The following is a 21678-nucleotide window of genomic DNA, read 5'->3' on the forward strand; positions in this document are numbered from 1 at the left end:
GAATGAATGAATGAAGGGAAACAGTACTCTGGGCAAAGCCCACCTGTGCCACCCTCGACAGAGGCCAGGCTCTGGCTGCACCCCGTGCCCACTTCTGAGCACCCCAGTGTCAGAGACCAAAGGTGCGGGCGCACCCCGGAGTTGGGCAGGCTCTGTAGAGGGGACAGTCGGGGTGTGGGGATTGTGCATCTTGGAAAAGAGAAGGCTGAGGGTTCCTCTGGTCATCCACAGACACGTGGAATGTGTGTCTCTCCTTCTTTCCTTGGAGAAGCAGCGTGGCTCAGTGGAAAGAGCCCGGGCTTTGGAGTCAGAGATCATGGGTTCAAATCCTGGCTCTGCCAACTGTCAGCTGTGTGACTTTGGGCAAGTCACTTCTCTGTGCCTCAGTTACCTCGTCTGTGAAATGGGGGTTAAAACTGTGAGCCCCCTGTGGGACAACTTGATCACCTTGTAACCTCCCCCAGCACTTAGAACAGTGATTTGCACATAGTAAGCGCTTAACAAATGCCATCATCATCATCATCATCCTTCGCCTTCTGTGTCTTTCTCTCTTTCTCCCCCCCGCTTTCTCTCTCTTACCTTACTATCTTTCTCTCTCTCCCTCTTTCTTTCTCCTTCCTCTTTCTCCTCCTTCTTTGTCTTTCCGTGTCTTTCTCTCTCTATTTCTCTCTCTCTCTCTGAGTACAGAAGAAGAGGGCAAGGGCTTCAGCTGCCACTGGAGGGATTTGAGTTAGGTTCCGGGAAGTACTTCCCAATGCCAGTTGTCCTCAGTGAAATGAGTTGTCGCCGGGAAGCAACCGACATTTCCTTCTGTGAGCATCAGTGAGCTGTAGAAGGAGAAAGACCAGAATTTTCTGAGCACTTTCTGGGCACAGTACACTGCACAAGCCGCTTGGGAAGTACAAAACAAAGAAGTCACAGGTTGCCGGCCCGCAGGGAGCTTACACTCTATCTGGGCTGGATGGTGTTTGGCGGGGGAGGTTGGGCAAAGGCAGGCAGGCTGGGGGTGATCATCATCATCATCGTTGTCATTATCAGTGGTAATTATTGAGCACTTACAGTGTGCATAGCACTGTACTAAGCGCTTGGGAGAGTACTACACAGCAGAGTTGGTAGACACTTTCCCTGCCCACGAGGAGCTTACAGTCGAGAGGCAGAGAGAGACATTAATATAATTAAATGATTGATAATCCTCACAGAGTGATCTCACCCACTCAGGCCTGGGGTTCCAAGAAGATCAATAAATCAATCCCGGTCGAGAGGGTGGGACACGACTTTCTTCCCGTTACAGTCCCGCTGGCCCGCGGGTGCCCACCCCATCTCTCACTTCTCCCTTTCTTTTCTCCCTTCCTCCCCACAGGATGGCATGGAAGGCGCCGCCCCTTGCCTCCGACACGCGGCTGGCCCCGCCATCCCCGGAATAGAGCCCGCGAAGGAGATCCGGAGGCCTGAGCGGGCCACCCAGGGACCCCGCGATGGTGGCCACCCGCCCAGCCGGTGCCACCCGCTGTGCACTCCGGGCCTCAGGGGCCCATCCCCTCCAGCGGCCGAGGGCCAAGGGCCCGTGGCGGCGATGAACGAGACCCTCTGGGGGTCGAGGCAGACGTAGCGTGGTTCTGGGGCGATGACCACTTATCGGGCGAGCGAGGGCGTGGACACGGGCGGCGGAAAAGGGAATGACCCGACTCCGGGCCCACGCCCAGGCGATTACTACCCGCCGGGATTTTGGGTTCCCAATGGTGGCTCCCCTCAGCCCGGCGGGGAGGGGACGGGCGCCCCCCGACCCAACGCCGCGACGCCCGCTGTGCCCAAGATGGGGGTGCGTGCCCGGGTGGCCGACTGGCCACCGAAGCGGGAGGCGCTTAAGGACCTGGCAGGGCCCAGCCCGGGGCACGAGACGGCAGCGGCCAAGACCGGGCGGACGGGCCGGCTGCCCCGGACCCCGGTGGATGGGCAGCCCCTGGTGGGCCCCCGCGGGCCCGTGGGGTCCAGGGCCTTCCACCACCGGCTGTCTCGGAGGAGATCGAAGGACGTGGAGTTCCAAGACGGGTGGCCCCGGTCCCCGGGCCGCAGCCTGGCCCCGCTGCGGAACCGGAGCAACAGCGAGATGACGCTGAGCGAGTGCGACGTGGAGGAGGCGTGGGAGGCGCGGGGGGCTCGCGCGGTCGGCGGGCCCCTTCTCTTCCGGGAGTACGGCAGCACCTCGTCCATCGACGTCCAGGGCCTTTCAGAACAGAACTTCTACGACATCCTGGACGGGTTCCGCAGCCAGCGGCCCGGCCAGCGGCGCGAGGCGGCGGCCAAGCCGACTGAGCGGTTCCGGCCCGACCCCGGCCCGCACCCGGCCGGCGGCACCAAGGTGGACGGCCGCCTCGGGACGCCCCACCGGGATGACTTCCCACCGCCGCCGCTGACCCGGGAGAAGGAGAAGGCCCGGAAGAAGGCGGGCCGGGTGGAGGCCGGGATGGGCGGCGGCGGAGGGGGTGGGGGTCCCGGCGACTCATCCATCTTCCGGAAACTTCGCAGCACCAGGGGCGACGGGGACGCGGGCGGGCGTCCGGGAGCGGAGGCTGAGGACGGCGGAGGCGGGGGCCCGGAGGGCGGCCGCCCGTGGGTCTGCCAGAGGAGCTTCGCTCACTTCGACGTGCAGAGCCTGCTGTTCGACCTGAACGAGGTGGCGGCCAAGCGGCTGTCGGTGGCCCAGCGGCGGAACACCACCACGGGTGCCTCGGCCGCCTCGGCCCTCCCGGGTCCCTCGGCCCGGGCCGGGGGCCCGTCCGGCGGCCCGGACCCGGCCTTCGCCAGCACCGAGGACCTGAACTGTAAGGAGAACCTGGAGCAGGACCAGGGCGACAACAACAGCAATGACCTGCTGCTCAGCTGCCCGCACTTCCGCAACGAGCTGGGCGGCATGCGCGAACGCAGCGTCAGCTTCTCCAGGGCCTCGGCGGGCTCCCCGGGCGGCTCCGGTGAGGGGGCCCCCCCGGAGTCCTCTTTCGGCGGGTTCTGTACCAACGCCAGCATCTCGGTGCTGGAGGTGCCCAAAGAGATGCAGCGGAGTCCCAGCCGGCTGAAGCACTACAGCATCGAGCACGTGGACCTCGGGGCCCGCTATTTCCAGGATTACTTCCTGGGCAAAGGTAATTCCGGGGGCCCTTGGAGGAGTTGGGGTGGGAGGGTGGGCACTCCAGCCCCGCTCTTGAGGACCTTTCCGGCTGGCGGGCGGAGACGGCATTTCAGAGACGGGCAGTACCCCAGGAGCAGCGTGACCTAGTGGGTAGAGCCCAGGCCTTCATCCAGAAGGACTTGGGTTCTAATCGTGGCTCCACCACTTGTCTGCTGTGTGACCTGGGGCAAGTCACTGCACTTCTAGGCCTCAGTTCCCTCATCTGTAAAATGGGGATGAAGACTGTGAGCCCCAAGGGGGACAGGGACTGTGCCCAACCCAGTTTGCTTGTACTCACCCCAACACTTAGTTCAGTGCCTTGGCACATAGGAAGTGCTGAACAGGTGCCGCAATTATGATTCTTATTATTAGAAGGAAGGTAGAGAAGTGCTGCAGAACGTTGGGAATGTTTGGGAGAGGAGAGCGGAGAAATTCCTCGGAGAAGGGCTCCTGGAAGGGGACCCATGCTGTGCCAAGTACTGTGCTGAGCGTTTGGGAGAGGGCGACCATGGAGCTCACGGGGAGACTGGTGCTCCAGAGGAGGGTAGCAAAGCAGCACGTGTGGGAGCATCCTGACCCAGTGGAAAGAGTCAGCGCCCGGGAGTCGGAGGACTTGGCTTCTCATCCCGGCTCCGCCCCTTGTCTGCTGTGTGACCTTGGACACTTCCCTGGGCTTCGGTTCTTTCATCTGCAAAAATGGGGACTCAATACCTGGTCTTCCTCCTGCTGAGACTGTAAGCCCCTTGTGGGACCTGATTATCTTGTATCTACCCCAGCGCTTAGTATAGTATTTGGCACATAGTAAGCGCTTAACAAATACTGCGGTTATCATTCTTCTTATTATTATTACTGAGCTTTCCGGGGCCAAACGTGCGTTTTTGCCCATCTTTGGCAGCACGGTCAAGGAGAAGTCTTTCTTAAGCTCCCAAACCCTCCTATAAAAGAAAGTCACCTCCTCCAGGAGGCATTTTCTAATCTCCCCTTCCGCCCCCTCCACCAACTTCCTGGGGGACAGTCAATCAGTCAGTCAGTCAATCAATCAATTGTATTTATTGAGCGCTTACTGTGTGCAGAGCACTGTACTAAGCGCTTGGGAAGTACAAATTGGCAGCATATAGAGACGGTCCCTTCCCAACAGTGGGCTCACAGTCTAGAAGGAGGAGACAGAGAACAAAACACATTAACAAAATAAAATAAATAGAATAGATATGTACAAGTAAAATAGAGTAATATTTATTTATTTTTGTAATATTTATTTTAGTAATATTAATATTTTCATAATATTTATTTTAGTCCCTTTAGCCACCTCAGCACATGGAGATATGTGATGACTGTGATATTGGTTAAGCGCATACTACATCCCAAGAACTGTACTAAGTTGGCACTGGGGTAGGATCATTAGATCCGACGCCACAACTTCTCAGTAGTAATGACAGTAGTAATTGTGGTATTTGTTAGGCTCACACTATGTGCCGAGCACTGTACTAAGCACTGAGGTAGATAAAAGATTGTCAGGTCACACATAGGGACTCACAGTCCAAGTCAGCGGGAGACTAGGTATTGAATCCCCAGTTTGCAGACGCGGGAACTGAGGCCCAGAGAAGTGAGGTGACTTGCCGCAGATACGTGGCAGGGCCAGGATTAGAACCCAGGTCCTCTGATTCCCAGGCCCAGGTTCTTTCCACTAGACCACGCTGGCACTCTGCTCCCCAAAACCTGCCCCTGGCATTGCCCTCAGGGCCCTCCGCTGGCCTGGGCCTCACCCGGGCCTGGGGTCTCTTTGCAGAGCACTCCAATTACTTCGGGGTGGACGAGAAGCTAGGGCCAGTGGCCGTGAGCATCAAGCGTGAGAAGCTAGAGGACCACAAGGACCACGGACCCCAGTACCAGTACCGGATCATCTTCAGGACCAGCGAGGTGGGTGGGCTCGCTCGCCCTCGGGGTCTCTGGCACCTTTCCGGTCCGGGAGATGGAGCCCGGTCATTCCCCTGGGGACCCAGGACTCCGTCCTCCCCGAGGACGGTCAGGCTTCGAGCAGAAGGAGCGTTCGTGCCCGCCGTGGGGATGTGAGGTGACAGTTGACCCGTCCCCGGTGGGTAAATTCACACTCGAGGAAAAGAGGGGGTGAACGACTCCACAGGAGGCAGGCGACTGTCAGCGGGGGCGAGGGCGGTGGGGAAGTTTGCTTCCCTCCGGTTTCCTCTGGCCAAGCGAATCAGGGGCAGGACAGCGCCATTCCCCACCCTCATTAGCGTTCGTGCCCGAATCGGTCAGTCAGTGGCATTTATTGTGGTCAGTGACCCGAGCCCAACTCACAGGGCCTGTAGTCCTTTGTTGACGAGGTCTCTCCCGTCGTCATCATCATCATCATCATCATCAATCGTATTTATTGAGCGCTTACTATGTGCAGAGCACTGTACTAGGCGCTTGGGAAGTACAAATTGGCAACATATAGAGACAGTCCCTACCCAACAGTGGGCTCACAGTCTAAAAGGGGGAGACAGAGAACAAAACCCAAACATACTAACAAAATAAAATAGAATAGATATGTACAAATAAATTAAATAGAGTAAAAAAAATATGTACAAACATATGTACATATATACAGGTGCTGTGGGGAAGGGGGGGGGGATGGAGAGGGGGACGAGGGGGAGAGGAAGGAAGGGGCTCAGTCTGGGAAGGCCTCCTCGAGGAGGTGAGCTCTCAGCAGGGCCTTGAAGGGAGGAAGAGAGCTAGCTTGGCGGATGGGCAGAGGGATTGGGGGCATTCCAGGCCCGGGGGATGACGTGGGCCGGGGGTCGATGGCAGGACAGGCGAGAGCGAGGTACGGTGTCGAGTTGTAGCCTGACACTGGAGGACCTCCCCCCCCCCCGCCCTCCTTGGCCCCCCACCCCCCACAAGGCTATGCCAACCCTCCCCTCCGCGCTCCTGGGAGCCGGGCCTCCTCCTGAGGAGGCGGGCGCTGGCAGAGCCAACGGCCTCGGGTACACCCAGATGGCCCGGTGCCCGGGCCCGCCGGCAAGCAGCTGCGAGTGGGCCCCGTACCCTGGAAGCAGATGGGACCGGAGCGTTGGCAGCGGCGCGCCGGGAACGAGGAGTGCAGGGGACACATCCGAGCAGCCCCCAGCCGCGCCGAACCTCCAGGAGGGAAGCGGGGCCGGGCCGGGGGCCGTCGGTGTGGCGGCGGGGCCATCCGGGCTCCCCCGACATGGGCTCCCGTTGGCACCCGATGGCTTTGGAAGCCTCCGTGATCGGGAGAGTGGGCTCCTGGGCCGCCCTGTCCCAAGCGCTGGGCGTCAAGTCAAGCCTAGGCGGGAATCTTCGCCCTGAACCGGAGCATCGCTCCTCCAGGCCTGGCCCCGGCCGGCCGGGAGAGGAGGAAATCCCCCGAGCGCCGTGAGGCTTGATTCTCCCCGCTTCCCGTGACTTTGTTTCCACCCAGCTGCCGTCACGGCCGGTGGAGGGCAACGGCTGGGCCAGGGCCTCGCCGGGGCATCGGGACCCCCTGCCCAACAGCACGCCAGGAGGGATGTGCCCTTCCAACTGGGCACCCCCAATCCCAGAGTAACAGTGGTCAGCCATCCCAACACGGCCCCAAGCCCTAACGGCCCAGCTGGCCAAGTGACAACAGTGGAATCTGCTAAAGCCTTCTATGTGCTTAGCACTGTGCTAAGCGCTGGGAGAGATACAAGATCATCAGGGCAGCAGAAACTCCCATTCCCAAGCATTGGCGAGAGAAGGCTTTCTCTCACCGTTGTCGGAATTCATCGTGGGCTTTACTAAGATGTTAATCAGTCAATCAATCAATTGTATTTATTGAGCGCTTACTGTGTCCAGAGCACTATACTAAGCGCTTGGGAAGTACAAGCTGGCAACATATAGAGATGGTCCCTACCCAACAGACACATTCCTTGCCCACAATGGGGGAGAGGTTAATCTAAGCACTGTGTTGAGCGCTGGGCCAGATCTGAGAAAATCCGTGAGGATGGTACCTATTGAGTGGCTACTGAATTGGGGGCCCTGCACTAAGCACTTGGGAAAGGAGCCCGAAGCCTGTTCCCCGCCCTCAGGGAGTTTTCACTCTAATGACTGTAAGCTCATCCTGTAGACCGTAAACCCGTGGGCATGGGACTTTTCTGCTAATTCTGTTGTATTGTGCTCTCCCAAGCTCTTAGAACAATGTCTGCACCTAGTAAGTACCCAGTAAATACCACCGATTGATTGACTGATTAATGGAAGCAGCATGGCGTAGTGGATAGAGCATGGGTTCTAATCCCCACTCTGCCACTTGTCTGCTGTGTGACCTTGGGCACACTTCTCACTTCTCTGGGCCTCAGTTCCCTCATCTGTAAAATGGGGATTGAGACTGTGAGCCCTACATGGGACAGGGACTGTGTCCAACCCAATTTGCTTGTACCCACCCCGCGCTTAGTACAGTACCTTGCACATAGTAATAGCTTAACAAATACTATTATTATTATTAATGGGGGAGACAGATGTGAAGGTATTTACAAGTAGTGGAATCAGAATCAATTCTTTGCTCTTTCGATGGAAAATAACAATCTCCACAAGAGGTAAAGGTGAGCGTAAAAGGAAGCCCATCAGCGCAGTTCTCTGGTCAAGGCCGTCAGACTCTCTCTGCAGCCCGGAAGCTGGAAACTCCTGCCCAAGCCTCCGGTGACAATAATAAAAGTATTAAATAAGCGCCTCCCGGGTCCACACCCTGGACTAAATGCCCTGGGTGGATTCAGATAATCGGATCAGGCACAGTCCCTGCCCGACCTGGGGCTCAAGGTCTATAGCACAGGCTTGGGAGTCAGAAGGACCTGTGTTCAAATCCCGGCTCCACCACTTGTCTGCTGTGTGACCTTGGGCAGGTCACTTTACTTCTCCGGGCCTCAGGTACCACATCTGGAAAATGGAGATTAGTAGTAGCCCCATGTGGGATAGGGAACTGTGTCCACCCTGATTAACTTGTATCTACCCCAGCGTTTAGAACAGTGCTTGGCACATAGTAGGCACTTAAAAGTACCGTAATAATAATTATTATATTAATGTCTGTCTCCCCGTTGTGGGCAAGGAATGTGTCTGTTAATTGTACTGTCTCAGGAGCTTAGTAATAATAATAGTAATAATAATAATAGCATTTATTAAGCGCTTACTATGTGCAAAGCACTGTTCTAAGCGCTGGGGAAGTTACAAGGTGATCAGTTTGTCCCACGAGGGGCTCACAGTCTTAATCCCCATTTTACAGACGAGGGAACTGAGGCCCAGAGAAGTGAAGTGACTTGCCCAAAGTCACCCAGCTGACAGTTGGCAGAGGTGGGATCTGAACCCATGACCTCTGACTCCAAAGCCCGGGCTCTTTCCGCTGAGCCACGCTGCTTCTCTAGTACAGTACTTTGCGCACAGTAAGTGCTCAGTAAATACAATTGACTAAGAGGCAGAGAACGAGCTAGAAGCTCATCCCCGTTTTACAGATGAGGAAACCAAGGCCGGAGGGGTCGTGACTTGTCCGGATTTGCTGACGTCCGGCCCCGTGATCTTCCCAGTGGGCTGGGGCGAGTTGGCAGGGGACGGGGGTCGTATCGGCAGCGCTTGGTAGCCTTGACACTCCCCACCCCACAAACCGCCACTCACACCCCCTCCTTTCTGCCGTCCTCAGCTCATCACCCTCCGCGGGTCCATCCTGGAAGACGCGACGCCGACCGCCACCAAGGCCGGGACGGTGCGCGGGCTGCCGCTGAAGGACGCCCTGGAGTACGTCGTCCCAGAGCTGAACATCCACTGCCTCCGGCTGGCCCTCAACACCGCCAAGGTGACGGAGCAGCTGCTCAAACTGGACGAGCAGGGGGTGAGAGTCGGGCTGCCGTCTGTCGGGGCTGGGGAGGGCTCCCCGCGGGGACCCCGCCACCAACTCTGGCCATCAACGGGGTTGTCAGGCGCCTGGCACGTCCCCGGCGCTGAGGTCGTGACAGGATCATCTGGTCAGGCCCGGTCCCTGGCCCTTGAAGGGCTCACAGTCTAAGGGGGCAAGGAGAACAGGTCTGAGGCCCCTCACTTGACAGATGAGGAAACTGAGGCACAGAGCCGGTAAGTGTCTAGCTCAACAGGGGGTAAGTTGGAGGAGCCGGGTTTAGAACTCGGGTCCCCTGAGCCCCCAGGCCTGTGCTCTAGCCACTAGGCCACAGGTACCGGTTTGTTCACCCCACTTGGCTAGGGGGGCCGCGACCGGGTTGGGGGAGGATGGGGGAGAGCAGGGGTGGTTCGTGAATGACCCGGTTAGCCGGAGTTGCCAGCCAGAGCAGCTGGGGCCAGCCATGGTCCCAAATGAGCATGGAATAATAACGATAATTATGGTATTTATTCAGCACTTACTATGTGCCGAGCACTGTACTAAACCCTGGGGTGGATATAAGCAAATTGGGTTCCCGGGCCTGGAATGCCCTCCCTCTGCCCATCCGCCAAGCTAGCTCTCTTCCTCCCTTCAAGGCCTTACTGAGAGCTCACCTCCTCCAGGAGGCCTTCCCAGACTGAGCCCCTTCCTTCCTCTCCCCCTCGTCCCCCTCTCCATCCCCCCATCTTACCTCCTTCCCTTCCCCACAGCACCTGTATAATGTATATATGTTTGTACATATTTATTACTCTATTTATTTTACTTGTACCTATCTATTCTATTTATTTTATTCTGTTAGTATGTTTGGTTTTGTTCTCTGTCTCCCCCTTTTAGACCGTGAGCCCACTGTTGGGTAGGGACTGTCTCTATATATTGCCAACTTGTACTTCCCAAGCGCTTAGTACAGTGCTCTGCACACAGTAAGCGCTCAATAAATACGATTGATTGATTGATTGATTTTGTTCTCTGTCTCCCCCTTTTAGACTGTGAGCCCACTGTTGGGTAGGGACTGTCTCTGTATGTTGCCAATTTGTACTTCCCAAGCGCTTAGTACAGTGCTCTGCACACAGTAAGCACTCAATAAATACGATTGATGATGATGATGACACAGTCCCTGTCCCACATAGGGCTCTCAGCCTTAATCCCCATTTGACAAATGAGGTAACAGAGGCTCAGTGAAGTGACTTGGCCAAGGTCACACAGAAAAGTGACAGAGCTGGGATTAGAACTCATGAACTTCTGACTCCCAGCCCTGTGTTCACCCTCTAGTCAGGCCATCAGAAGGCGGGGCGGGGGTCCACTTGGGGCCCCCCACCCCAGGCGTGGGCGGTGGGCCTCTGTCCCGGGTCCCGTCGCCCACCCCCGGCCCCCCCGTTGGCCGCCCGGGCCACCATGACCCGCCCCGGTCTCTTCAGCTCTGCAGGAAGCACAAAGTGGGAATCCTCTACTGCAAAGGGGGCCAGAGCTCTGAGGAGGAGATGTACAACAACGAGGAGGCTGGGCCTGCCTTCGAGGAGTTCCTCGCACTCATCGGGGACAAGGTCTGCCTCCGGGGCTTCAACAAATACTCCGCGCAGCTGGACGTGAAAAGTAAGTCCCCCGACCTCTCCCTCCCTCAGAGCGGGGACACCAGGGGTGAGTCGCCGGGTTTGGGATCGTCGGTCAGCCGTTTCCGGGGAGGATCGGGGCGTCGCATCCGAGGCGGGGGCCTCTCCTGGCTTTGGTCTGACCTCCCCGGGCTTCATTTTGCCCCATTTTGGGCTCTGCCCTGTCAGGGCGGCCCCTTGTGCTGTTCCCGGGGGAGGTGGGTCAAAAATCCCACCAGCTGGACAGACCCCGGGACGGCGCCAGACACCAGAGAGGCAGTGTGGCTTAGAGCATCCAGCCCGGGCCTGTGAGTCTGAGAGACTTGGGTTCCAAGCCCGGCTCTGCCAAGTGCCTGCTGGGTGACCTTGGGCAAGTCACTTCGCTTGTCTGAGCCTCAGTTATCTCATCTGGAAAATGGGGATTAAGTCTGTCGGCCCCGTGTGGGACAGGGACTGTGCCCAACCTGATTAACTTGTATCTACCCCACTTCTTACAACAGTGTTTGACACATAAAAAGTGCTTAACAAGTACCGTAATTATCATTATCATCATTACCCTGAGCGAGCCGGGCGTCCTCCCGGGGCCGGTTTCGATGGGCTTTTTCTTTCAGCGGACTCCACCGGGACCCACTCGCTCTACACCACTTACCAGGACTACGAGATCATGTTCCACGTCTCCACGATGCTTCCCTACACCCCGAACAACAGGCAGCAGGTGAGTTCCGCTCCCCCTTCCCAAAAAGAGGAGGGGGTGTCCCCCGTGGCCCCATCCCATTCCTGCCTTGGGCACCATTCAGCCAGTCAATAGTATTTATTGAGTGCTTTTTGCATGCAGAGCACTGTCAGAGAGTACAAGACAGCAGTATAACAGACACATTCCCTGCCCACAGTGAGCTTACATTCACCAGTCGATCCAGCGATATTATTTACTGAGCGCTTACTGAGTGTGCAGCCCTTGGGAGAGTGCAATGCAGCAGAGTCGGTAGCCAGCCAGGCTACGGTCACGGAGGGAGCCGCTGCCACCCTAGTCCTAGTATCTGGCCTTTTGACCCCATGTTTGGCCAGCCAAAGCCCTTGAGGATGCTGGATCCCCATCCCACTGTAAATCGCCCCTTCGAGAGACAGTGCCCAGGACTCCAGAGAAGCAACGCGGCTTAGTGGATAGAGCCTGGGCCCGGGAGTCCGAGGACCTGGCTTCTAATCCCGGCTCTGATGCTTGTCTGCTGTGTGAACTTGGGCAAGTTACTTCACTTTTCAGTTCCCTCATCTGGAAAATGGGGATTAAGACTGTAGTTCCCGTATGGGGCATGGATTGTGTCCTAACTGATTAGGTTGTATCTACCTCAGTGTCTAGTACAAGGCCTGGCACGTAGTAAGTGCTTTACAGATACCATTTAAAGTTAAAAAAAATAAGGCTGGTTATCTCTGCTGGGGGACTCTCCATTCACCAGTCTGGGAGTTGGCTGGGAAGCACCTGGTTTGGGAGAGGGTGGGATGGTAGAGGCGGGGCCCCTTGAAGGATGCCAAGGAGGGTTAGGGTCCAGCCCACACAGGCCCTGAAGCCCCATTCAGGGTCCGGAGGTGGGAACATGGCTCCCAGGTTGGGGAGAGAGGCTCCGGCCAGGAGCCACTCCCGCGGCCCCCACTCGTCACCCACCAGTGGGGCAGATGCGGCCTGTGACAGTCCAGGAGCCCAGCCGATTGGCAGGTGCCACTGCTCAGCCCCCCAGAACGACGGCAAGGTCAGGTGGCGGAGCTGGATTGGGGTGGCGCAGGTCTCTGGACTCCCCCTCGCATGAGGCCATTCTGGCCTCTTGTCTGTCCAGCTTGCTTTCTGGGAGCCGGTCCCGCCTGGTGCCTGGTTTGTTGGGGGCAAAACTCTTTCCTCACTGCAGGGTGGTGGTGGCCAAGTGTGGGCACCGCCAGGGTTTCCTGGGCTGCATTTGCCACGATCTGGTAGCCAGGCTCGGGAGCCGGTCCGGCCGAACGCTCCCTGATGTGCCCATCGCTCGGGGGGATTTGGTGTGGCAAGGGCAGCCGGTCCTTCTGGCGAGCGCTGCCTTGGCTTCCCCCAGGGCACGGGGGTGAGCTTGCCACCCTCCACCGGGACCCCTTGGGATCAGGTTCCAGCTGCAGCAGACACTCTTCAAGGGTGTGTTGTTGGGAGGGCCGGGGCCACATCCACTCAGGGACGGTCCACCTCTACCCCAGCACGGCCCGCTCCAGAGACCGGGGAGATAGAGTCAGCCAGATCCTCCCAGCCCGGGCGTCAGCCCTTCTACCCAGGTTCCGCACGAAGCGGTCTCACCTCTCCCATTGTGCCCAGAGAAGGGAGGAACCAGACCGGGCCGGGTGTCCTTCCTGGCATCCCCTTCCAGGCCCAGCCTCCCCCGGATGATCACGGCGCTCCTAACGCCTCTCGCTTCCTGTTGCCAGTTACTCAGGAAGAGGCACATAGGAAACGACATAGTGACCATCATCTTCCAAGAGCCCGGGGCCCTGCCTTTCACCCCGCAGAACATCCGGTCGCATTTCCAGCACGTCTTTATCATCGTCAGGGTCCACAACCCTTGCACTGAAAACGTCTGCTACAGGTAAGCCCCTGCCTGCCCTCCCTTCCTCCCCGCTTCGGCTCGGGCGAAAGCGGGCCGGCTCTTCGTCTGAGCCCCAAGCCCCGAATTTTGAAGCTCCCGCTGGGCAACCCACCCGCTCCCTCCCTTCTTCCTTCAGATTTCCTTGGGTGGGGCTAGAGCTGGCCTTCCTCACCCCACCCTTCCTTGCCTCTGGGCTCAAGTGAGCCTCAAGTACTTGGAGGATCATGTATTTAGTGAGCACTGACTAGGTGCGGAGCCCTGTCCTAAGCGCTTGAGGTCGAAAGCATCCTGCAGATGCACGGGTTGACCAGTCCCGGGGCCAACCCCAAGGAGTGCCATCTGGCCAGCCACCCCTTCCCCTCCGAGGACGTGTGTCGCGTGCCCGCCTCCCCCAGTGCCAGCCCCCTCCACCCCGTCGATTGCCTCTGTGGAAGTTCATTCATTCAATCGTATTTATTAAGCACTTACTGTGTGCAGAGCACTGTTTTGAGCGCTTGGGAGAGTACAGTACCTTGTTCCAGAGGAGAAGCGGGAGGGGAAGGACAGGGAGAGTAGCAGCAGCAGTAGCGGTAACAGAGTTCGCCGACCATTCCCTCAGCCAAGAGAAGCAGCATGGCCTAATGGATAAAGCACAAGCCTAAGAGTCAGAGGAACCTGGGTTCCAATCCCGGATCCGCCGTTCGTCTGCTGCGGGACCTTGGACAAGTCACTTCACAGCTCTGGGCCTCAGTTTCCTCTTCAGTAAAATGGGGGTTGAGGCTGCGAGCCCCATGTGTGTCCCGCCTGATTTCCTTGTGTCCATCCCAGCTCTTAGCGCAGCCCCTTAGCACAGTGCCTGGCACGGAGTAAGAGCCCAATAGCACAGTTATTACTCTTGTTCACTCTGCCTGATAATAGTAGTAACAACTAAGGGCAAGGGTGGATACAGGCAAATCGGGTTGGACACAGTCCCGTCCTGCATAGGGCTCACGGTCTTAATCCCCATTTTCCAGATGATTGAGGCCCCGAGAAGTGAAGTGACTTGCCCAAGGTCACACAGCAGACAAGTGGTGAAACCGGGATTAGAAGCCAGGTCCTTCCGCCTCCGAGGCCTGTGCTCAATCCACTAGGCCACGCTGCTTCTCAGTGATGTGCTGGGGGGCGAGGTTAGGACCGAGAAGTGACCGTGAAGGGTCCGGGGACCCCACTCCCGACCCCCCTCCAGTGGGAGCAGCCACGCCGCCACGGGCCGTGGCTATCCCCCCCGTGGGGCGGTTCCAACCCACGGCGGGGCCACCCCATCTAACCCCCACCCCGGCCGCACCTCTCTCCCCCAGCGTGGCCGTGAGCCGATCCAAAGACGCCCCTCCGTTCGGGCCGCCCATCCCCCACGGGGTCACCTTCCGCAAGTCGGACGTGTTCCGAGACTTCCTGCTGGCCAAGGCCGTCAACGCGGAGCACGCAGCCCACAAGTCAGACAAGTTCCACACCATGGCCACGCGCACCCGGCAGGAGTACCTCAAGGACCTGGCGGAGCACTGCGTCACCAACACGCCCCTCGACTCCACGGGCAAGTTCCACCTGATCTCGCTGGCCTCCAAGAGGAAGGAGAAGACCAAGGCCCGGGCCGGGGCCGAGCAGCTCAGCGCCGGGGCCATCGCCTGGCGGGTGCTGGCCCAGGACTTCGCCCGGGGGGCCGAGATCGAGTGCACCCTGGCCATCTCCAACGAGCTCGTCGTGCTGCTCGACCTACGCACCAAGGAGGTGGTGTTCAACTGCTTCTGCGGCGACGTCGTCGGCTGGACCCCCGACGCCCACGCCCTCAAGATCTTCTACGGCCGAGGGGATCACGTCCTCCTCCGGACCCCCGAGGGGGCCGCGGAAGACGTCGCCGAGATCGTGCAGAGGCTCAAGGTGAGGGGCGCCGGACGCGGCCCCCGGCCCGCCCGCGGGGAAGGTGGGGAGGGCCGGAACCCGGGGCACCCCACTCCAGGCCCCACGCTGCCTCTCGGAGAGATGGGATTTGGGCTAAAATCCGTCTTGGGTGTGGAAATGGGGGGAGGAGACCAGAGTCTCTCAGCAGCACGCTCTCCAGCCTGCTGGGTGACCCCAGGCCACTTGCTCATCCTCTCTGGGCCTTGGAGTGAAAGGGGTGCCACTCCCATGGAGGTGGCCCAAACCAGCAGGACCACGTGGTTCCTTTGACAGTAGATTTGGTGGAGGCCACTCTGTTCAAGCCAGATTCCCGGCCCAGAGCCAGTCAATCGTATTTATTGAGCGCTTACTCTGTGCGGAGCACTGTACTAAGCACTTGGGAGAGTACGCTACAAGAATACAATAGACACATTCCCTTCCCCCAGTGAGCTTACAGTCTAGAGTGGAGAGACAGGCATTAATATACATAAATAAAATACAGAAATGTACATAAGTGCTGAGGGGGCGGGGATGAATTGAGGGAGCAAGTCACGGTGACACAGAAGGGAGTGGGGGAAGAGGAAAGGAGGGCTTAGTCAGGGAAGGCCTCTTGGAGGAGATAAGCCTTCAATAAGGCTTTGAAGGAGGGGAGAGTCATTGTCTGTTGGATATGAGGTTCGAATCCCGACTCCGTCACATGTCTGCTGTGTGATCTTGGGCAAGTCACTTAACTTCTCTGGGCCTCAGTTACCTCATCTGTAAAATGGGGATTAAGACTGTGAGCCCCATGTGGGACAACCTGATCACCCCGTACCCTCCCCAGCGCTTAGAACAGTGCTTTGCACATAGTAAGCGCTTAACAAATGCCAATTATTTTTATTATTATTATATGAGGAGGGAGGGCGTTCCAGGCTAGAGGCAGGACGTGGACGAGAGGTTGCCGACGAGATCAAGGTACAGTGAGGAGGTTGGCATTGTTTGCGCCTTGTTTGCAGCATGGGCATCTGGGGGCAGGGACCAGGAGCCAGGCAGGGGAGCAGGGAGCAGCGAGGCTCATGGCAGCTCTCACCCCGACCCTCTGGGGACCGTCAGAGCAGCAGCATCGTTGACGGGCTCGAGACCCTGGCCACAGTAGCCAGTGGGGTAGCCAACCACCGGAGAGAGGAGGGGTGGCAGAGCGGAGCTGACATTCCTGAAAGCTTCCCGGGCCAGAAGCCTTCTTTGCTGACTCCTTGCCTGAAGGCCCAAGCAGGGCCTTTTTACACTGTTCTAAATAGGCACACTGGGCATCCGGGCCAGGACAAGGCATGCCGAGATACAGCCTGCTAAGCCAGGTTGACGGCTAGAAAGCTCTCTGCCCAGCTGGGCACTTGGGTGGGCTAAAGACCGGATGGATGCAGCAGGCACCTCTCCCAAATGGGCAGCGAATGAACGGAAATGATACTTCTACTCCAGATAATACCGATTACTACTACTACTAATAATAATAATGATGGTATTTGTTAAGCGCTTACTATGTGCAAAGCACTGTTCTAAGCGCTGGGGAGATACAAGGTGATCAGGTTGTCCCACGGAGGGGGGCTCACAGTCTTAATCCCCATTTTACAGATGAGGGAACTGAGGCCCAGAGAAGTTAAGTGACTTGACCAAAGTCACACAGCTGACAAGTGGCAGAGCTGGGATTTGAACCCGTGACCTCTGGCTCCAAAGCTGGCGCTCTTTAATAATAATGATGGCATTTATTAAGTGCTTACTACGTGCAAAGCACTGTTCTAAGCCCTGGGGAGGTTACAGGGTGATCAGGTTGTCCCACAGGGGGCTCACAGTCTTCATCCCCATTTTCCAGATGAGGTCACTGAGGCACAGAGAAGTGAAGTGACTTGCCCAAAGTCACACAGCTGACAATTGGCAGAGCCGGGATTACTAGTCCTGTGGCATCTGTTAAGCTCTTACCGTGTGCTAAGCACTGGGGTCGGTACCAGATGATCTGACCGGACCCGGCCCCGTCCCGCCCAGGGCTCCCAATGGGAGAGGGAGGGAGAACAGGGATAGTCTCCCTATTTTGCGGATGAGGTGGCCGGCTGAGAGCTCACCTCCTCCAGGAGGCCTTCCCAGACTGAGCCCCTTCCTTCCTCTCCCCCTCGTCCCCCTCTCCATCCCCCCATCTTACCTCCTTCCCTTCCCCACAGCACCTGTATATGTGTATATATGGTTGTACATATTTATTACTCTATTTACTTATTTATTTATTTTACTTGTACATTTCTATCCTATTTATTTTATTTTGTTGGTATGTTTGGTTCTGTTCTCTGTCTCCCCCTTTTAGACTGTGAGCCCACTGTTGGGTAGGGACTGTCTCTATGTGTTGCCAATTTGTACTTCCCAAGCGCTTAGTACAGTGCTCTGCACATAGTAAGCGCTCAATAAATACGATTGATTGATTGATTGATTGATTGATTGGTCTCAGAACTGGGACCAGAATCCAGGTCTCCCGGCTCCCATTCCCCATGGCCCTCTGTGCCCCCCAACCACACTTTCCCAAACAAGCCGTTACTGCTGCTCCAAAACCGCTGGCTTGGGCTGCCTGGAGGCGGAGGGGGGGAGGGCAGTGGAAATGAGGGGCCTGTGGGCACAGAGGGTAGACCAGCCCCCCATCGTAGTTTTGGTATCTGTTCCCGGGGAGTTCGTTCAAGGGCAGCCCCTCAGAAGGTGCTGACCCCGCCCTGAGGGGATATGAGCTCTGGAAGTGGCGAAGGTGGCTCAAGTCTATCCCCACCCCACCCTCCCTCAGATCAGCCACTCAGTCTCTAGACTGTAAGCTCATTGTTGTGCTCTCTCAAATGCTTAGTACAGTGCTCTGCACACCGTAAGTGCTCAATAAATACCATTGATGATGGCAATGATCAATCGGTCTTGTCTTATGCCATCGAGTCATCTCCGACCCATAGCGACGCCGTGGACACATCTCTCCCAAAATGCCCCACCTCCATCTGCAATCGTTCTGGTAGTGTATCCGTAGAGTTTTTTGGGTAAAAATCCGCAAGCGGTTTACCATTGCCTCCTTCCGTGCAATAAGCTTGAGTCTCCGCCCTCGACTCTCTCCCAAGCCGCTGCTGCCCGGCACGGGTGAGTTTGGACTTGTAGCAGATTGGTAGCCACTGCCCAAGCTTGGAATGGAATGGTCATGCTTCTACTTGACTCTCCCGTTGTCGAGACTGGTAGGGTACTGGGAACTCTCCAGGTACCGTCCTGAGAGGGGAGATCAAACAGTAGTATTTCTGATTTACCAGAGGGAGCAGATTCCATCTTCTCCCTCACCCAATACAGCCAGCAACCACCATCCCCCAGGATGGTCTACTCTCACGTCTACTCTCAGTCCCTCCCGCTGCATCTTCTTCATCCCCCTACTGCCCACAATTAAATTTGGGGCGGGCTGAGCGCGCACATCCCTGGCAGAGGTGTCTGGGGTGAGGACGTGTTTGGAATTTACTCCCCTTTTACCCCCTCCCCTCTCCGGCAGGTTATGACCAACGGCTGCGAGAGCGTGGACATGACCCTGCGGCGGAACGGGCTGGGGCAGCTCGGCTTTCACGTGAAGTACGACGGGACGGTGGCCGAAGTGGAGGACTACGGGTTTGCCTGGCAGGCCGGCCTGAGGCAGGGCAGCCGGCTGGTGGAGATCTGCAAGGTGGCCGTGGTGACCCTGACCCACGACCAGATGATCGACCTGCTGCGCACCTCCGTCACCGTCAAAGTGGTCATCATCCCCCCGTTCGAGGATGGGACCCCTCGAAGGTAAAGCCCGACAACCCCGCCGGGCCCCTGAGCCGAACGGAAGTCACCGCCCTACCCCCTGGCCACCCGCCCACCTCGCCGGGCTGCTGGGAAGAGGGAAAGTGAAGCTGCCGCCGGGAAAGGGCTCCGAGCCCTGGGCAGGAAGCAGAGGTGGCGATCCGGGGAGGGTGGGCTCCAAACGTCATCACGCTGTGCCCGGCCCTTGGGGCCCCGGGCCGGGATTGCAAGGAGAGGAAGGGTGCCAGCAGCCGAGGCGTGGGCAGAGCAGAGCTCCGGCGAGAAAGGCAACCCAGTGGAGAGGTTCAGGGCTTAGTGGGTGCAAGCCGGTGGGCGGTAACGTCCCGTTGGCCCAGCACGAGCGGGCTGCCTTCCGGGGCCCGAATCACTGGCCTTGGTAGGTGGAGACGCATCCGTCGGGCCTCTCTAGGATTTTTCCACCGGCACGAATAGTGGGAAAGTGTTTACACCCTCCCGCAAGGCCCTCCAAGCAATGCCAGCTCAGGCTCGGGGCGGAGCCAGCGGGGTGAGATTGGATGGGGACTCTAGGGGAGGGGCCTCTCCGGGGGTCTCGGGGAACTGAGGCTTGGCCAGCCGGCACGCCAGCAGCCTCTGGCTGCCGGTCGTCGCCGGCCCTTCTCCCCCGCTGGGCTTCCTGCCCGGTGCCAGCAGACGCAGGGGCCCGTCAGAGCTAGAGCCCTGGCTTCTTTTCCCAGAACCTCCGCTACTGGTCTTGGCAGAAGGGAAGCCGGGCCGGGATCGCCCCCATCCATCAGGCTGCTCAGCCCTCCCTGCCCCTCCGGTTCCCACCCTGTGCCCTCTGTCTGGGCAGTGGCTTGCTCGAGGCCCTGGGGGGACTGGAGAAGCTGAGGGAGGCTCGGGAGATAAAGTCTGGGCTCCCCGCCAGCCCAGCCTCTTGCCGTCCCAGCCCCATTATCATCGGTCATGGGTTCAAATCCCGGCTCCGCCACTTGTCAGCTGTGTGACTTTGGGCAAGTCACTTAACTTCTCTATGCCTCAGTTCCCTCGTCTGTAAAATGGGGATTAAGACTGTGAGCCCCACAGGGGACAACCTGATCACCTTGTATCCTCCCCAGTGCTTAGAACAGTGCTTTGCACATAGTAAGCGCTTAACAAATGTCATCATTATTATTATCGGCAGAAGAGGAGCGGGGCATCACTGGGTAGCGCTTACTAAAGCGCGGCCCGTTGACTGAGGCTCTCCGCCTGAGGCTCTCCGCGGCTTCATCCGGGGCGGCCGTTAGCGAGAGCGGCCCCTCCCTCGGACCTTCCCAGAGCCTCCGGCCTTGGGGTTTCCAGCGCCCGGGGACGAGGCCCAGCCCAAATGGCCGAGGCGTCGTCGGGAAGGGAGGCCCCCGTGTCCCCACCCCCAAACAGGAGCAGCAGCGGGCTCAGATGGGCCAGTGGACAATAAATAAGTAGCGTCGATTGAACACTTACCGTGCTCTTACTGCACTCCCGACAAGCTGTTGTAGTGTCAGTCTCCCCCGCCAGACCCTAAGCTCCCCGGGGGCTGGAATTCTGCCCGCATACTCCACCGGACTGTCACCGGTCCCAGACTGGGTCCCCGGTAGATGCTGCCAACTGGTGGAGGATTGATTGGCACAGGTGGGCGGGCTCTCCCTGCCCAGGCCCAAACGGCCCCGGTGACAGCCAGCTGTCAGCCTCCCTGCCGCCGGCTCGAGCCACACCTGTTCTGGCTCCTCCAGGGGCAAGTTTCGACACCGATAAACCGGTAGGCAGGTTGGAAATGTTTTCCTCAAATGCCAGGCCACGGCGGCTGGCTCCGCGTGCCCCAGGTAGCCGGGGGGCAGGAGGGCGGGACATCATCATGTACCCGCAGGCCCCCAGCCTGGGCCCGGAGGCAGGCCACTGCTCCTCGGTTCGACCGAGCCGGGTACGGGAAACGGAGGAGAGAGGGGAACCCGACGGGCCGCGCTCGGGGGTCGGCCTCGGAGCGAGGAGGAGGGGAAGGAGACTGTGAGTCATGGGTGTAGACTGGCAGGACGAGTTCTGTGCTGGGTGCTCCGCGGGAAAAAGATGGCACTGTACCCCTGGCAGAGGGGATCGGATGGAGTTTAAGGGTCCGCGTGGGCCTCCCCCTTTCCCAAGGCCCGGGGGAAGCCTGAGCACGCTGGGGCTGAGGGCCCATGAACAGGCAGGCCTAGCGACCCGGGGGTGGGGAGGGGCTCAGCCGCAGGGGGCTGACAGAATTGGGTTTGTGTGGTTATGGTGCGGCGAGGTCTGAGTTAGCTTGTGTCAGGCTCGTCCTTAACCAAATTTTTGGATTTCTGAGAGGGAATGTTGCGGGGGGTGAGGGCGGGTTTGCAGGGGATGTGGGGCCCGGGGGGTCACCCGCATATGCAGACAAGGAGACTGCTGGTGCTTTATCACTTGTTCCTCTCAGTTTCTGCGGAGCAGTGGCTCTCCCCACTGGCCACGGGGCCACCAGAGGAGGAGAGGAGTCTGGCATCCAGCCGGGAGCGCCCCAATCAAATTGGCCCAGGGGGTTGAACCTGGGGTTTTGCCGGGAAGGGGTCGGCTGCAGAAAAGATGGGGAAATCCTCCAGCTCCCTGGGAGGGAGAACTGGAGAAAGGGGGTGGAGGGGCAGGTCTGTTTGGGGGCTCGGCTCCATCCCACCGAACCCTTCCAGAAAAGCCCTTCCGCCCTTGGCTGGGAGCCGCCGTAGCCGTGATGTTTCCCTACAAGCCCAGGCCATTTACCTGGAT

The 21678-nt window shown here is 58.4% G+C and overlaps 1 protein-coding gene across 4 annotated transcripts in view; it reads left to right on the forward strand.

Annotated features, from left to right (window-relative positions):
* The window catches only part of SIPA1L3 (signal induced proliferation associated 1 like 3), a 116440-nt gene that overhangs the window by 66009 nt on the left and 28753 nt on the right, over positions 1 to 21678 (forward strand). For all 4 annotated transcript variants that reach the window (XM_038767098.1, XM_038767099.1, XM_038767100.1 and 1 more), the window contains exons 3-10: positions 1361 to 3140; positions 4953 to 5083; positions 8832 to 9020; positions 10478 to 10652; positions 11260 to 11363; positions 13085 to 13242; positions 14559 to 15135; positions 18656 to 18930. In XM_038767098.1, the coding sequence (XP_038623026.1) occupies positions 1625 to 3140; positions 4953 to 5083; positions 8832 to 9020; positions 10478 to 10652; positions 11260 to 11363; positions 13085 to 13242; positions 14559 to 15135; positions 18656 to 18930 (3125 nt within the window). In that variant the 5' untranslated portion in view covers positions 1361 to 1624. The remainder of the gene's footprint in view (positions 1 to 1360; positions 3141 to 4952; positions 5084 to 8831; positions 9021 to 10477; positions 10653 to 11259; positions 11364 to 13084; positions 13243 to 14558; positions 15136 to 18655; positions 18931 to 21678) is intronic.

This window comes from Tachyglossus aculeatus, chromosome 26 (assembly GCF_015852505.1).
Source record: "Tachyglossus aculeatus isolate mTacAcu1 chromosome 26, mTacAcu1.pri, whole genome shotgun sequence".
NCBI classification, from domain to species: domain Eukaryota; kingdom Metazoa; phylum Chordata; class Mammalia; order Monotremata; family Tachyglossidae; genus Tachyglossus; species Tachyglossus aculeatus.